Genomic DNA, 17,782 nt, shown 5'->3' with positions numbered 1-17,782 from the left:
GCAGCCCCCACGATACCAGTTACGTTGGTTTTTTGTGGAAATGTGTTTTTATGTTTTTTTTAATTTTTACAATTATTTTGCAAAGATATCTCAATCTTGCATCAAAAATTCAAAATGACTACCAAAGAATCATTTGAACTGCTAATAGATGATGATAATATACAAATTGCTAGATCAAGCCGAAATCTTCTGAAAAGAGTATGTTGTCATTTTGTGCTGGAAAAAAAGATGGTAAATATGCTACTAAGTGCAACAGTTGTTTGAAATTTATTTGCAAAGTGCATAGTATTACAAAAATACTATGTGATAACTCTCAAGACTGAACTACGTAATCGCGTTAAAATGTTCCTGAGTCTTAAAAATACAAGTGATTATATTACCTGTGGTTTTTTAACAAATGATAGTTAGAGGCTATAAAAGATACTTTTTTATAAGATTAGTTTCTTAAGAATAAGAAAAAAAAATATCTTTGGTATAAACTTACAATATGGTAAATTTTTGTATTGTTAAAATAAGCATACACCAAAATTTGTAACAATTTTGTGATCTCTTGTAATAATTAAGTAAAGAAAATTATATAAATAAATAAAAGTTGATTATACTAAAGAAGGGTTTCATTTAGCATTTATGCCCTTTTGAACTGTCACATTGTTAAACTTGCTCTCTAAAGGCAAATTTTGCTTGGGGGCCGCGCAGCCCCCATGAAACCAGTTACGTTTGAAAAATTTACGATACCAGTTAAGGGTTAATACACATGGAAGGAGAGATTGGTTAGATTTGTTTCTTCATAACTTTTTATGGATTAAAGATAGGTGGCAAACAAGTGCAGCATTGCATTTTTCTTGAAATTTTAGCTTTGTATTGTGTATTGCATGATCTCATTTTCATTTAAATATTTTGAGGCAAATTTAAGATGGTGGCCATCAAGATAGCGACCATTCTTTTGTCTTTTACTTAATTAATAACTATATTAAATGAAAGAAAATATATCATGTATATTTTTTATTCAAATTAATTTATCACATCTTGTTTTATAAAATAGGTTGTTACTAGAATTAAAAGTTAAGTAATGTTGTACAACTCTACAATGTCATATAAATAATCTGTATTTCTAACATTTGCAGAAATATAAATATATTTATTCATCAGAATTTAAATTGATAAATTTTTAAATTCTTTAATTAAAATTTTAAAATGGAATATTCAAATGTGTTTACATTCAAATATTCTGCATTTGTATAGCATGAGGAAGAAAGCTGAGAAAAGCAAAAAATATTCATGAAAAAGTTTAATTTGCATTTATGTTGTGAAACAAGTTTTTATCGTGCCCTATGCAAAATAATTGTCAAAAATTTCCAAATTAAATAATACAAATGTTATCTAAAATTTACTAGATAAAGTAATAAAACATTTTCTTATTTCCATAAAAAATTCCAATTCTGTTTTCATGAGTAGATTGTGATGTTTCATCTTCCTCTTTTGGCTGGATTATGGATAGCCATTCTCTGTCATTATAGCACTTATATAATCATAGCTGTATAGATTCACAAATAATATATATAATATCTAATCTGCCAAAATAAGTGAATTCTCTAGAATATTAGATCTCTTGAAAGTAGATGTCATATTGCATTATGTTTGTTAGTTTAGTTCTGCAACATTTAGGTTTTTGCCACAATTGGAATGTAATACCCAATGCTTATATCTCTAAAAATTATTATTCTGTAAATGTCTTACTCACACATTAATTTTAATTAAACCCTTAACAAATTTTAAATTTAATAATGAATACTAAATTTTTAGCAAAATAATAATATAATTATTATTGCTTATACTCTGAATCCCAGTAAAATAAAATAGTTAAAATAATAATAACCTCACACAAAAAATTGCATTTAAAATAATAATTTGAAAATTCTTTTTTTTTTTTTTTTTTTTCAGGAGAAAACATACAATTTGGAATCCACATATGAACACAGGCTAGCCGAGATGTCGTCACAACATATTAATGCTATAGAACAGAAGGAAACGGAACTGGAGAATTTAAAAGTTGCCAATAAGAAACTCTGCTTAGAAATAGAAGAAAGAAAAAATGAAATTTTAGATATTAAATTGAAATATGAAACAGTTTATAAGGAATTTGAGGAAGTTAAATTAACAATAGGCAGCAGAGATAACGAATTACAGAAGTTAAAAAATAATTTTGAAAACAAATCCATTCAATTAAATGAAGCCTTAAAAAGTGCTTTAGAAGAAAAAGAAAATCAAATCAAGATTATAGATAGTCTGAAGCAAGAAATAGATCATTTTCAATGCGAACTTCAGAGAGCCAAGGAATGTTGTGAGAAGTTAGAAACTGAAAAACTTTCGTTAAAAGAAAAGTATGAATCCATGCAAAATGAACTCAAACAGCACCAAGAATTAATTAAAATGTCAAAATCTGATACGGAACACCATTTAAAAACCATTAAAGAATTAGAAAATCAGTTGCAAATGCAGAAAACTGAATATCAATCAATTAAAGACAAATTAGCAAATCTGGAAACCGAAATTGAAACAAACAAGACTTCTGATGATTATTCAAAGCAGTCAATAGAGAAACTTTCAGAAATAAATCAAGAACTAGAAGAGAAATTGTCTTTAAGTAAGGAGAAAGAGGAATTACTCTTAGCAGAAATATCCACACTACAAACAGAGAAGAAAAAAATATTAAAAGATTTAAATATCTTGAAAGAGGAATTAGAAATGGCCATACAGGAAAAAGAGGATGCTGTTAAAACATTGACGGAGGAAAAGCATAAGGCAATTGAAGATATCTCTCAATTAGAAAGTGAGAAGCAGAATTTATTAACCGAAAAACAAAGTTTAGAAGAAGTTGTTGAATCTTTAGGAAATCTGTCTGAAGAAAATACTAAATTAAACAAAAATTTACAAGAGATCAAAGAAGAAAAACAGAACACTGCATCAGACCTGGAGAACACAAAATTAGAAATGATGAATACCGTTATGGAATATGAAAGAAAGTTACTTGAAGCAGAAGAATCTTCTTCGAAACAGTTAGAAATGGTTAGTAATCAGCAACAAAATACAATTGACAATATTAAAAATTTATATGATACCAAAATAGTAAGTTTGGAACAAACTATAGATGATCTTCAATATCGTGAGAAAGAATTAAATGATTTATTGGAGAAAACAAGGATAGATTATGAGAGAAACATTTCAGAGGTAAATGAGAAATTGGTCGTGGACGTTTCATCAATGTCTACCCAGACAGATTGTCTAAAACAAGAGCTGGATTCCTTAAAGCAATTACTAGCAAACAGCCGAAAGGAGTACGAAGAACAAATATCTAAGTTAGCTTCTATAAATAACGAACAGTCTCAAAAAATAAGAGAACAGGAAAGTGAATTAGATGAAATAAAGAAAGAAATTAAGAAAGCAGAAGAGAGGGAGATTACATTAGAATCAGTTTTTAAGGCTAAAGAAGAGCATTTGAATAATTTGATCTCAGATAAAGCATCAATTGAAGAAAAATACAGCAAAGATAAAATGAAGTGGAAACAGTTAAAAGAAATTTATGAAAATCAATTATTGGAATTAAAAGATACAACTAAAGAAGAACTGGATAAGTTGAACTCTGAAGTAAATGAATTAAAAAACAAATTGGAAGAAGAGAAATTTCAACACGAACGCGAGATGACCAGAGTCACCGAAAATCATGTAGAAGAAATGAAAAAGATTGAAAACATGTTACAGATCGAAAAGGAGAATTGGTGTGAGAAAGAGTCAATGAACAATATAGAAATGCTTAATTTACAAAACAAATTAAAGGAGATAACGCGACAGTTAAAGGATGTTGAGAGAGCCACCTTTGATGCAAATAATCAGATAGCAATTCTTGCAAAGGAAAAAGAAACTGAAATTAATTTGATAACAAAAACTTGGGAAAACAAACATCAAGATACAGTTAATTATTATAAAGAATTAGTGAATAATTTAAAAAATGATAATGAAAATTTACAGTCATATCTGAAAGAAAGAACTGAAGAAATGAATAATTTAAAAATGAATAACAATGAATTAAGAATTAATAATGAAGACATGTCAAATACATTTATACAACAAACTGATAAACTGACAGAAGAATGCAAGACATTAAAGCAGTTAAACATAGAATATGAAGAGAAGCTGGCAGTGTTAGAGACGGCATCAAAGGATAATAATAAATTGAATGAACAGTTGATCGAACTGCAAAATAAATTAGATCAGGCAAATAAATTGTGTGAGAAAGAAAGGTCTGATTACGACGCATTCAAGCTTAAATTTGAAGCTGAAAGTAAGGATAAAATTTCTAGCATTAGGCAAAAATTTGTCACAAAATTGAAAAGTGTACAACAGGAATCTAAGACCAGAATTTTGGAACTTGAGAATGAATTACAGAAACTAACCGTCGAGAACACCAAATTATTAGGAAAAGTAGATGAATTCAATGGTATATTAGCCTTAAAGCAGTCAGAAATAGATGAATTGATAAATTTGAAAACTGTTGTTGATTCTTGTAATTTAGAACTGAGTCAAATGAAAATTACGCTGGAAGAAAAAGTACAGTTTTCACATCTCAAGTGTCAAGAATTGGAGGAATTAAAGAAGAATATTGCAACTAAAAATGATGAAGTACAGTACCTAAAGCAATGTAATGAAACTTTAAAGAATGAAATGAATGATAATGACAAATATAAAGAGCAAATTTCTGTCCTTTCCAATACAATTAGCAGTTACGAAGAAAAACTAAAAGTGCAAGAAAACGAGATAGAGGAGATTAGGAAAGAAAATGGGACAAAAGAAATGGAGCTATCTGATCTTCAGAAGAAATTAAATTGTTTACAAGAAAAGTATGTCAATGCTGAAAGCAAAATAGATGATTTGTGTAGAGAGAATGAAAAAATTAGCGAGATATCCAAAGATCTAGATGCTAAAAATGAACTGATCTCAACCCTCAAAGAGAAATGTAAAAGACTCGAATCAGAATTAGGCAAGGAGAGAAGCGATTCTATTCACAAATTAACACAACAGGAATCTGAACATAAAGAAAAGTTAGAACAAATGCAACAAGATGCAAACAAAGAGTATCAGGCGAAACTAAATGAACTTAAAAAGAAAGCCGAATTGAAATTAACTCAGATAAAGGTAGATTGGCTTACGAATAGAAAACTGCACCCGGCACTCTTGTCGATGGTTTAGAATTTTTGCATTTTTGTCATTTTTTCCTGTTTTTAGTGGTGTTGCATGAAACATAATGTTACTGCAGTTATTGTGGTTTGGAAAATATTTGTTTTATTTTCTTTGATTTGCTTTTGTGAACAAAATAGCTTTTTCTCAATTTTTAATTGTTTCTTTAACTGTTAGTATTAACGATATGGTTCGCTATGTTTCCCGCAATGAGGAAAATGAATTTAATTCTTGATGTATTTAAAATTTTCCAATAAGTTAAAAGATCATTATTATTATCATTATGTTTAATGTTATTGTTACAGTACTTAAAACACTATTTAATTTTTGATATGCAGGCATCTCTTGACACATTTATTTTTGTCTTACAAAATGTAGTTGGTACAAGATAATTGGTCATCAAATTGAAGTGATATCATTTCAATTTGATAATTGTTCATTCTGTTACATATATTACTTTAATATTTATACTAAAAGTGTGCATTCAGTTTTAACACAGAACATTGTTGTTCCACTTTTGAAATAGCACAAGTCTACTACTACTTTGTTCAGTTACTTTTAATTGTGCTAATGTGAGTACACCTATCCTATCATGTACAATTCTTTTTGAGTTAATACATAATATTGAATTCCATTAATAATAGTGAAATGTTATTGATGAAGATACTGAAATTACACTTTCAAGAGTTTTATTTTTATAGGAAAAGTTTTTGATTATATATATCAAGAAATGCCTGTATTTTTTATCAATATAAAAATCTATATATGACAGTTCTGATTGATCTCAATTGCTTGCTTGTTACAGCAATGTTTAACTGTAAAATATTCCAATAAATTCAAAATAAATCACAAAATACTTATGTGTTTTGTGATTTATTTTATATTGAGTATTATTTTATAGAGAAATGATTCTGATCTATCAGACTTCCATATACAATTTTCAAAACTTTTTTTTAAATAGTATGTTTAAGAAATAACAGATTAATGTTTTCATTTTTTTTTTTACTTAGAGACAATTGCAGTCTGAAAACGAGAGCACACTAAAGCTACAAGAAGAAAAATTTGTCTTAGAAATGGACAATAGAATAAAGGAATTGCAGCAAGAAAAAGATGTCGTCATTTCCGATCTGAAAGAAAAACTGAAAGAATTAAATGCTTCTCTTGCTAATAAGGAAGAAGAAATTGAAGAAATTCAGTGTAAATACACTTCTTTTGAAAACCAGTTTAAGGAAGTGATGCATAGCTTAGAAGATAAAGTAAAAGAATTAGAAAATGACAAACAAACTCTCATTAATGAGATGGAAAAATGTAGAGAGACGAAAGATGAAGAGATAAAAGAGCTGACGGCGAGATATGAAGAAACCATCTCAAAACATTCCAAAGAGAAGGAAGAAGTTACTGCTAGAATATCAGAAGAGTATCAGGCCAAAATTGTAAGTCTTAATATGAAATTCTTATCATTTTGTCATATATGGGTCAGTAACTCCAAAACTGTGATCATATAAACACAGACAACCAAACCAATACCAGCAGCTCTGTAATTACTAAAGAAAATATTTACTGACATTTTTGTCTATTTAAAACAGACATTGTCAGATATATATGACAACAAAAACAGCTAATATAAAAAATCAAACGCATTTTACATGTTCAAATTGACAACATAAATGGAACACATTGTGCTTATAATTTAAAATCATATATGTTTTAAAATTATATCCTGCACAAAATATATACGTATATTATTCAAAATGATTAAAGAATAATGTATAATGACATAAATTAATTTTAAAATAATTATCTTGACACAAATAACATATTTAATTTAAATTATCATTAATGTGAACTCGTATCCATGCTGTCTATAAGGAATATTGAGAGTTCAAAAATGGCGTGCCATGCTGTAGACAGTGTATTTGTTTCTTTCAAATTAATACCTATTCCATCCTTAAATTCTAGATAGATTTCAATTGCCTCCAGGTGTTTAAGGTGTGCTCTATCAGAAACTCTGTGTAACAATTTTACATCCCAAAGCATCTTCATTTCCAGCATAAATTGCTAATGCCATAGCTGACAGCTTCTTTCTTATAGACTCTATAAGACAGTAGTCGATATCGACCCTTGGGGGTTGATATAACTATTAGGGGGTCGATTGAAAAATTGAAACTAAAAATCACAAATATAACTACAGATATTATTATGTTTTTGAATATTATTTTAATGAATTTAATACTACAGCTATCCGTCAATGTGTAAAATGGCTACGGATCTGTCTGTCTGTGCATATATGGATCATTTAAACGAAACATGAACACAAAATAACATAATTTCTGACCAAGTATTATGAATGATGATAATTATGGCTCTAGATAACATTTTAGATAACAGTAATGCTCTTGACAGTTACTCTTTGGCCAATTATGACAACCGTCAGAATAGTCTTTTTGATGCACGGCACTATGTTCAAGCAGTGAATTGCAATCAAGTTTACAACTGAGTGCTCAGCCATGTCATATTTCTTACCAGCACATCATATTGTACTGCTGAATTCAAATCCCCATCTGCTTGTTACAATTAGGAATGCACCTATATAGACAAAGTATCCATAAAAGTTTGATACTTTGTCTATATAAGTGTATTAATAACGGACAATAAAGGACCTAATATTGTAAACCTGCTGAAAAGAAGCCTTCAGGTCTGAAACACAGAGTATACAGATGAAAATAAAGATATTTTGTTTTGACTTTTTGGCTAAGATCATCTCTATTTGCTAATTGGAAACTACACCAGTATAACAATTCCTATTACTAAACAAGGATACAAACAGAAATTGATATGAGTAAGTACATAAAGGTAAAAAGAATTAACATTGTAACATTTCTGCTCAGAAGTCCTTTCCCATCTGTTCTGTAGCATCCAACTCATCATAACGTGAACGTGATTCCATTTTCAGATTATCAATCCTATACAAGAAACCTATAGGATTGGTGTTCTAATATGGATAACAGCATCAGGGAATAGTTCATACAGCTGCCACTCTTTCTATATGAATAAAATTCATAAAATTGTGCAGTTATGAGATAAATACAGTATATGTAGCTAAAACATCATCTTTGTCCTCTCTTAAGTTATGTCACAAGAAAGACTAATAAACAAATTGTTCAAATGAAATTTGGACCAAAGTGCATTTAACTATCTATATAGATTAAGTAATATCATCTTTAATTATCAGTAAATTGAATTTTGCTTGTGTTAATAGCTACAAAATGTGTGAAATTTGTTGAATTTAGCCAATTAATAATAATTTCATTATATAATTAATCATCTACATGGAGGATCTAGGATCTTTTATAAGAGTCTTAAGAGTTATCCCAGACTATTTTAGTTTCTTGAGAACAAGTGCATGTGTTGACAGTCTGGAAAAATTATCAATGATATCTTTAATTAAATACTTCATTTTAGGACTTTATATATTTAAAAATGCATTTTTTGTTACAGGGTCAGTTAGAAGAAGAAATAAGAGTCCTCAATAATCAGTTGGACGAATCGTTGCTGGTAGCCGAGGCGAACCAGTCTGCAGTTTCTCAGAAACTCGCCGACTATAAGAGTCAGTTATCAGAAAAAGAGGAAGAGGAATCAGAACTGAAGCACAAGTTGGAAGAATTAATATCTGAAAATAATCGACTGACTGAAGAAAAACAGTTATTAGATGAATTACAAAATGAGAAACTATCATTAAATAACAAGTTAAAAGAAGCAGAAGAACAATATAATGAAGTGTTGAGAGAGAAAGATTGTTCTCTCAATAATTTAACAAAAGAGATAGCAGAACTGAATTTAAAATTGAGTGAAATGTCAAAGGAAAAGGAAGATTTAAAGAGTATGTTACAAGAAGAAGTAGAAAAGTTGAGAATGGAGAAATGCAAACTGAAAGAAGAAGCTAACAAGTGGAAGCTGCGACAGGAATTGTTGAATCAGCAGGTTCAGCAGAAAGAACCCGAAGATTTGTCTGTGTCGCTTCTGAAAGAAGAAAACAACATGCTCAAAGAGCAGCTCGGGGTTCTCGAAACTCAAACATTTGGTGTGAACCATGTAGAAAATTACCAGACCCAGTTGACCGCTGTGATTAAGAGTTACGAAGAGAAACTAAAGGAGAAGGACTCTGAACTGAACAGCAAATTAAAACAGATGATCCGTGAATTTAATAGTCAACTAGAATTAAAAGATAACGAATGCGAGAAAACATTATCAAATCTTATAGGTGAGTGTTCGATGTTCTTGTAAATGCATTTAAATTGTATTATAGTAGAGCCTCGATTATCCGAAACAATTCGGGACTGGGGTTGTTCGGATAACTGATCATGTACGAAAAAATATATTAACCTATCCCATGTTGAAATTTTTCTCCATTGTGTGTCGCTTCACGTTGAATTTTTGCCGATGTTAAGCCTAACAAAAATTTTTTTTAAATGTTAATTGTGGCTATTGTATTGTTAAAAATTATTTCTTTATTTTGCACAAAATAAATATACTGAAAAAATATTTTTAAAAAATTATATTTCAGAAGTTAATCTAGTTTCAAAAACATTCAGATTCAGCACGACACAGTCTTCAGAAAAACACAACACAAAACAAGTAAAATTCATCACTCACAATGGAGGAAGAAAGCCTCATTCAAATACTGGTGCATCCATAAGTAACTTTTCATGGTCACGCGAGTGCTGCCAGCTAAAACACGCACTCCAACAAAAATAATATTGAGTAGCCCAAGACATAGCCAAATATTACAGTGCCACAGCACTTAGCTGAAATTTGAATTTGCTGACTGGAACACTTTCGGTTAACCAATGTTTCAGTTGATCGGTATTCGAATAATCAGTGCTCTACTGTAATATTATTATTTTTGTCGTGCTATTAATAATTATCTGAACTTAAAAGTCAACCAACAACAAAAACCCTTTAACCTGTCCTACATAGTTCCCAAAAATATTCGTGTTGACCTCACTGACCTGCGTGGGCGATCCCAAATATTTCTGTGTTTACATCGAAACATTTTTTATACTAGATGTTGCTATGCGTCACATTTTTTATATTAAAATTAACTTTTAAAATATAATTTTTTTTGTTTCTACATTATTCAATATATTTTGTTTGTGAAACATTAAAAATTATTTTTTTATGACGTAAACGATACAGTAAACACAATTATTATTTAAAAAAAAAAAAATTTTTTTAGGCTTAACATTGACGAAAATTCAACATGGCGTCCCAGGCAACATATAAAAATTTCAACATCGAATAGGTTAAGATGCAGTCAGTTCATTGACCTTCTTCAGGAAAAATTGAATAATTCCGATTTATAACGAATGAAACCTATTTTAGAATGTTTTTAAAAATTTCTTTTACGTCTAATGTGCATGCCCAGTATCTAAAGTACAATCGTCTTAAGAACAATATGAATAGTTATATTATCCCTTGTATTGTAAACATATTTATTGTAGTATATTCTTAAATAGATTATACATCATATGCGTTTCTGGCTGTTGTGAATTCACAGCCCCTCCTCCTCAGTACCATCAAAGACAATGCAATGATTATTAGACTTGACACTATTATGATCACAAAAAATCTTTTACATTATGATTCTTTATATTTACTTTAAAAGAGATAAACAATTTTTAAAACTCCATTACACATTCAATTATACTGTAAAAACCCTTAAAAATATATTTTTAGTAAATGGGTATAAAACTATAAAGATATTATGATATAGTTTATAATAAACACAATATAGATAATAAATCTTACTTTATAATTATTACATCCAGTCTTAAATTACTGTAGGTTTAATTTTTTATACATAATTTGCAAAGATAAATGTTAACTAGTTACAACGGCTTGCTTGCAGAGCTGAAGTACTGTATAAGTGTAATAGAGATTAACACACAATTTACAATTAAAAAAATATATATATATCCAAAGGAATGACGTGCTTACAATATTTCTATTATAATATTTATTTTTATTACTTTTAGAATGTTAAAACCATGGTGAATTATCAAAATTTAGACGTATTGCCACTTTGTGCTCTTTAATTCTTTTTTCTAATGTTCCAGTTTCACCAATATAAATTCTAGGGTTATTACGATTGCATTTTATTTTATATACTGTACCTTCTCTCTTAAGGTCATTATGTTGATTATAATTTCTGTTCCATGTTTTGTTAATCAAAGATGAGGCCAAATTTATTTTAAGATTTTTATTGCATTTTTCAAAATTATGGATATAAGGAAAGGTATAATAATTTCTGTCGTGTTTATATTTAATGTTATATCTATATTTCAAATATTGTTTGTGCCATTTCATTAATTTTAACCTAGGATAATCGTTTAAGATAAATTTATCATCTAATCTTTTTAATGCTGTTTTTTATTTATATTTGATGTTCTAATATATCATGGAATTAACATTTACAAGTGTTTTTTATATTCTTTTCTGGGTTATATGAATTATAAATAAACATGTAATGTAGACAAAACAATTAATTATATGTTAATGAAATAAATAAGTTTACCTTCTTAACTATAGTAATGTCTAAATAATTTAATTTTATTTTCTATTTCAATATTGAACTGTATGTCTTCATTTATGTTATTTATGATGTTAAAAATATTTATTTCACTTATTAAGTTGCTATCAAAAATTCTTGAATAATCATCTGCATATCTCTACTAATTTTATACCTTTATTATTATTAATAATGATTTCATCTATACTGGTCATAACTATTTCCACAAATTTTGGCCCCATCTTTGATCCCATCTTTGATCCCATGCTTATACTGTCTGTTTGTCTATAGAATGCTTGCTCAACCTGGAAATAATTTTTATCATATGCGAATTTCAAGTCTAATATCATTGCATTGTCTTTGATGGCACTGAGAAGGGGCTGTGAATTTACAACAGCCTGAAATGCATATGATGTATAATCTATTTAAGAATATGCTGTAATAAATTTGAGTTGCTGTGAGAAAATCAACCGACATGGATTAGTGATTTTACATACTATTATACAGCATCCATACTACATACATACAGTTATAGATTACATGCTTGTAATTTAGTGATTGTTACATCTGAAGAGGGACAGCTTGTCTGCCCAAAATGCATATCCTGGTTACAAAAAAATACTTAATGTTCATCAGTCTCTGTGTGGGTTCTTGATAGTGTGTGATAAGTCCTAAAAAGAGCTATTTATAGTGCTCAGATAATTCAGCAATTAAATTGTATTATTTTCAAAAATTTTGACCTTACAGAAGGGTTTGAATTTCAATAGGTAAAGGACAAGAAGAGGAGTCGAAAATGGAGAAAGAGCACCGTCAGGAAATGGCATCTCTGCAGCAGGAACTGTTTGAAAAGACTTGTGCACTGGACGACGTGACCGAACACTTCCAACAGTTATTAAGGGCGAGTAGTTTTCTCAAAGAAATTGTTATACTTTGAGCAGCTCCCTTAAGATTTCTATTCTATGCATTTACAATTTAGGATAAAGAAGAAGAATTAAATGAATGTAAACAAAAATTAAAGGAATCTAAGATTCTGCAGGTGAGAGTGGAAAAGAATGAAATTCAGGCTAGTCAAGAATCACAAAATGTTGAAGCAAACGATTGGGAAGACGGTTGGGAGGTTAGCATCGCTCCAAAACTCTTATTACTTTTCCAGAACATCGAATGAAACTGTTTTTCAAAATTTCAGGATGCGGAAGATACGACTCCAGTCGCGCAACAGACTGAAGCGGAAAATCAGTCTAATTTAACCTGCACGGTGCACGAAGAAGAGATAGCTTCTTTAAAAACTGAAAAAACTAATCTGCAGTGAGTAAAATGTTGCAACATAACTTTTGTGTGTTTATCCTAAAATAGACAATTAACGGACTTTAATATTTTGATTTCAGAGAGGAAATTGGCGAGTTGAGATTTTTGCTAGGTTTGACGTCCAAGCCTAACTCCACCGGTACTTCAAACCATATGGAGGACATTTCTTTAAAAGTTCCCGAACCGACAGAATTTGAGGTAAGAAAGCCGATTTTGTAAGCAAACTACTCATGGAGCATTTCAAGTATTTACGAATTTTTGTTCCTCAGAATGAATTTAATTATGTCAATAAACGTACGTAACTGAACAAAGTGGTAAAATTTAGCATCAGTTTATTGAAAATTTATATTGGACTTCAAAATAAACACAAATTACTAAGAATATGTTTTGTGCAAGTCTTGTTTTACTACTGACAGTTTATTAAAGAACATGCATGATGACAACAGGAAATGCAATTATCTTGGATCTATTTACTTTTTTGGAAAATTCTATTGTCAGAAATACAAGGTCTCGTGTTCTTGAACCCACCATTCACAAAGCAATTTGTGGTGGTAAAATTTTAATGTATTTAAATGAAGTGGCAGAAGAGAAAAAAATGATTGGGGGCTTGATTGATGGTCTCCTTGGTTAAGAATGCAATCTCTGAGATTATTCTTTAGTATCCACATTTCACGAATGAGCATGTCATGCACACTGGAAAAATGCTATTTATAAAACGTAGAGCCAAAAATATTTGTAGAAATTAAGAGTTTCATTGAGATTAACATTTACAGAATGCATTTGGATTTTATTTATTTAGTCTAACTTTGTAATTAAATTATTGTTATTTTCTGAAATGCTGACAATTCTTTTTTTAAATTTCAGTACTTGCGCAACATACTGTACGAATACATGATGGGAAAAGAACCATTTGTGAGTTTTCAGAAGTCATTCAGCTTAAATTGTCACTTCTTTTATTTTAATACCGTTTCTTTTTCTGCCATTCAGGTTCTGGCCAAAGTGATAACGGCAGTTCTAAAATTTGACGACGACCAGACACGTCAGATCCTGCAGAGAGAAGCCTCCCGGCAAGTACAGGTGAGCTCGGTTTTTGTCTGTCGTGCATTTCCGTCAGCGATAGGTGAAATATTCGCTCTCATTAACAAACTTTTGTTTTCGATAATTGGCCATTTAATCTTTCAATAACATTAAGCGTTAAGGCGCAGTCTAATCTCTCTGTAGACAAGAACTCATTTTGCTTTGCGTTTAGTATAAGATGTCATTTTCTGCAAATTGTCTGTTGGAATTTGCCACATCAAATACATTCAATTTAGAATAATCAGTTGTCAAGAGCGGCAACGTACAGTTGTAATTTGTAGAAAACGTCATCTCTGGCATCGACTAATAAGCTTTGTCTTCCTTTTCCCAGAAATAGATACTGCTATAGAGAAACCTCTAGTCCTTTGAAATTGGTAGGCATCTTTGTTAAATTTCATGACAACCATTATGTAGAGTTGCAAAATTTTAATGGGACTTTTTTCTCTTTCAGAGAACTCACTGGCTGAGTTCAGCATGATTTCTTCCCTCCTTCCGACTGGATGGACAAAATCCGTCGTCCGCGGGCATCTTTGGTAAATTTGTACATTTGTTACGCGTCGACTTAAATCTATGTTAATAAAAAAATTTCCATTTTGTTAAAAGTGTGACTGGTTTATTGACTGATTGTGTGCAAAATGCCGCCAAGTCTACAGAGGATAGTTGAGCATGACGTCCTGTCTGGCCAATTCCAGCAACATGGGATCGTCGAAAAATTTGTTGATGCTCACGTCTTCGCTGAGGCCCTAGAAATGACACGTATTGAGAATTGCATCAATTTTCTTCCCCCAAAAAATAATCTACAATCTCTCACCTTTCTCCTGCGGGTCTTGATCATGAACTCTCTGGCCAGGTGTGGTGCAGGTTGGGGCTCCAGAGGCCTTATTACTATGCTCTTGTCTAACGGATCACCTGGAACAATCTGAAAAAGAAATTGTGTGATCTTATATATTTATTTGTTGGTAAAAATAAACTGCTGCCAGATGCTTCTAACTTAGTTCCAAATTTGAAACCTGTTTTGTGAGATTTAGACTAACACTCAAGTGATGGCAATTTTGTATTGGTATTTGCTGCTGCTTCCTTAATGGTGAATATATTCTAGTCAGGGGTTTCCAACCTTTTTCATGTACTGACTCCCTTAAATAAATAGAGTATATNACCTAACCCCCCCTTTTCGCACTAGTTCTTTGTTTCTTATAACACGAATTCGCATAACACGACAATTTTTTGGAACGTAACTCCCGTGTTATACGGGGGTTACCTGTATGTGTGTATATATAAGCTTTTCACAGGCCAAATTGATTAACTCCATTAGTACATCCTTGGAATTATTATTACTATTATTACATTTTTCAAGTAACCAATTTTTTACGTTGTTACATATAAAATACATTCTACAATGTTTATTTAAATTTAAAGTTTAATGTATATTATCTATTTCTCTACTTTTTGTTTTGTGGAATTACTCAATTTGGCAAATGAGTGGCTCATATCAACATATCGAAACATGTTAAAAAAGCAAAAATATTCATCCTTCATGAAGTTTATGAGTTTGACTATTCCTAAAATGTAAGTTGATTTTATTTATTTATAGATTTTGTTTATAGCATAGGGCATATATAATCGCAGAAGTATGTCGCATGTTATAAATAAATAAATGAACTACAAATGGATAGATCTTTGTATCTAGTTTCTACTTTTTAAAATAGACAGATGAGTAATGTTTACACTTTAGTAATTTTGACTTGTAGAACTCAACAAGTTGGTTAGAGGTCGTGTCTTAAGTTCTTCTTTCCTGTCAAAATGTTTTTCACTGTTTACTTTATTGATCTGAGCAGATGGAAATTGCTAGGGATAAGGTTTGGACTGTAAGGGGAATTCTACACTGAGAGAATTTTCCAATTTCAAGTATAAAGTTGTAGGACTAATTTTGATGCTTATGTAGTTGGGCATTGTCATGCACAACTACATAAGCATCACAACACAATAATATCTTATTGAGTAACAAGAAATACATTTAACAGATCTGATCAGGCTCTTTGCTATAGTTCAAGCACAACTGACTTAATTTTTTGCTAGATAATTGTAATAGAGTAAGTGTTTCTGTTTTTTTTTTAAGCTCTGTGTTTTAAATTGAGACAACATTCCTGAAAATAAGTTTTAACTATATAAGATCATACTTACCAACAAAAAATATGTGATTTTGTATTGTCATAATACAAACATTTTTATGGTACCATAAAAACAAGAATTGTAATGCAAGCAGTCATAAATCAAAGGTTTACTGTATACTGTGTATACATATATATGTAATATTGTAGTATATAAAAATCTATTTAATCAAACTTTATCTCATTGAAAACTTGATATACAGTTAATGAAAAATAACTATATATCAAGTTATCCTAGTATATTATGTTTTAATTAAATATTTATTATTCTGGTACAGAGAAAAATGGAATTAGAAAGTCAAGTGTGTGATTTAGAAGAACAGTTACAAAAGCAAAGGGAAAATCATTTGAAAGAATTAGAAGAATTAACAGAGCTTCATAATGCTCAAATGACTGGGAAAATAACTGAAATAGAGAATTTAAAACTGCAACATGAGAAAGATATTACAAACCAGAAAGAGAATCTGGAGAAAAATTATCAAGAGTGCCTTAAAGATGTTAATGAAAAATTTAATGAGAAAATGAAGGTTAGTTTCAATAATAATAACTTTCATTACATCCATTTCTGAAAGTAATTATGCTAATTAAATCATTAATATGTAATTTTTTTAAAATGTTTTAAGTTGATTGGCATTTATTTCAAGTTAATAATTATTAATCATGATTAATAGCAAAGTTAACAATTATTATAATAAAAATTTAATTTATTTTGAAATTGAATTGCATTTTATACAAAGTGAATTTTAATGTTTATTTCAGTATTTCTAATGTTAAAATAACATTAGGACTGATTTTCATAGTTAAATGGAGATATACAATGATTTAAATATATTTTAAGGTGTTATCAATGTTTCTTAGGAGATTATTTTCTCCCTGAACTAACATCTTTTGTAAAGATCCTATGGTGTTGCATGTGGCAGTTGTACAATTACTACAAAAGATCCAAGAAACTAGGTCAAAGATCATCTACAATCTGGGCATTAAGCAAACAGTTATCAGACATCAAGATGATTTGGATTCATTGCTCATGTGGTACAGTCATCTCAGTGTTGTTTAACCCTTAACTGGTTTCTTGGGGGCCGCGCGGCCCCCACGCGTCATATTTTTATGATTTTCTAAAAATCTAAATATCGTGTGCAGCTGCCATTTCATGTAATCTCATTACGTCGCGACTTTTAGCGAGTGCCAAATGTTTGGCCCTGTAGCACTTACAAAGATGGAGCTACGTATTTTCTGGGGGCTGTGCAGCCCCCACGATACCAGTTACGTTGGTTTTTTGTGGAAATGTGTTTTTATGTTTTTTTTAATTTTTACAATTATTTTGCAAAGATATCTCAATCTTGCATCAAAAATTCAAAATGACTACCAAAGAATCATTTGAACTGCTAATAGATGATAATATTATACAAATTGCTAGATCAAGCCGAAATCT

The 17,782-nt window shown here is 30.0% G+C and overlaps 2 protein-coding genes across 3 annotated transcripts in view; one reads left to right on the top strand and one right to left on the bottom strand.

Moving 5' to 3' along the window:
* LOC111630739 (golgin subfamily A member 4-like) overlaps positions 1-14,290 on the top strand; it is a 67,704-nt gene extending 53,414 nt beyond the window's left edge. The window contains exons 14-22 of the mRNA XM_023374892.1: positions 1,930-5,190; positions 6,243-6,665; positions 8,731-9,493; positions 12,568-12,698; positions 12,777-12,917; positions 12,987-13,105; positions 13,186-13,303; positions 13,970-14,017; positions 14,093-14,290. Of these exons, the coding sequence (XP_023230660.1) occupies positions 1,930-5,190; positions 6,243-6,665; positions 8,731-9,493; positions 12,568-12,698; positions 12,777-12,917; positions 12,987-13,105; positions 13,186-13,303; positions 13,970-14,017; positions 14,093-14,290 (5,202 nt within the window). The remainder of the gene's footprint in view (positions 1-1,929; positions 5,191-6,242; positions 6,666-8,730; positions 9,494-12,567; positions 12,699-12,776; positions 12,918-12,986; positions 13,106-13,185; positions 13,304-13,969; positions 14,018-14,092) is intronic.
* Positions 14,291-14,773: 483 nt separating this feature from the next.
* The window catches only part of LOC111630729 (116 kDa U5 small nuclear ribonucleoprotein component-like), a 32,682-nt gene continuing 29,673 nt past the window's right edge, over positions 14,774-17,782 (bottom strand). For both annotated transcript variants that reach the window (XM_023374879.1, XM_023374878.1), the window contains exons 20-21: positions 14,994-15,101; positions 14,774-14,925 (exon numbers count right to left, since the gene is read on the bottom strand). In XM_023374879.1, coding sequence (XP_023230647.1) covers positions 14,830-14,925; positions 14,994-15,101 — 204 coding nt within the window. In that variant the 3' untranslated portion in view covers positions 14,774-14,829. The remainder of the gene's footprint in view (positions 14,926-14,993; positions 15,102-17,782) is intronic.

The sequence above is a fragment of the Centruroides sculpturatus genome, unplaced genomic scaffold (genome assembly GCF_000671375.1).
Source record: "Centruroides sculpturatus isolate CEXI.00-Female unplaced genomic scaffold, Cexi_2.0 scaffold444, whole genome shotgun sequence".
In the NCBI taxonomy this organism is placed as follows: Eukaryota; Metazoa; Arthropoda; class Arachnida; order Scorpiones; family Buthidae; genus Centruroides; species Centruroides sculpturatus.
Note: the sequence above shows the minus strand (reverse complement) of the source record. Positions and strands in the feature narration are given on the sequence as shown.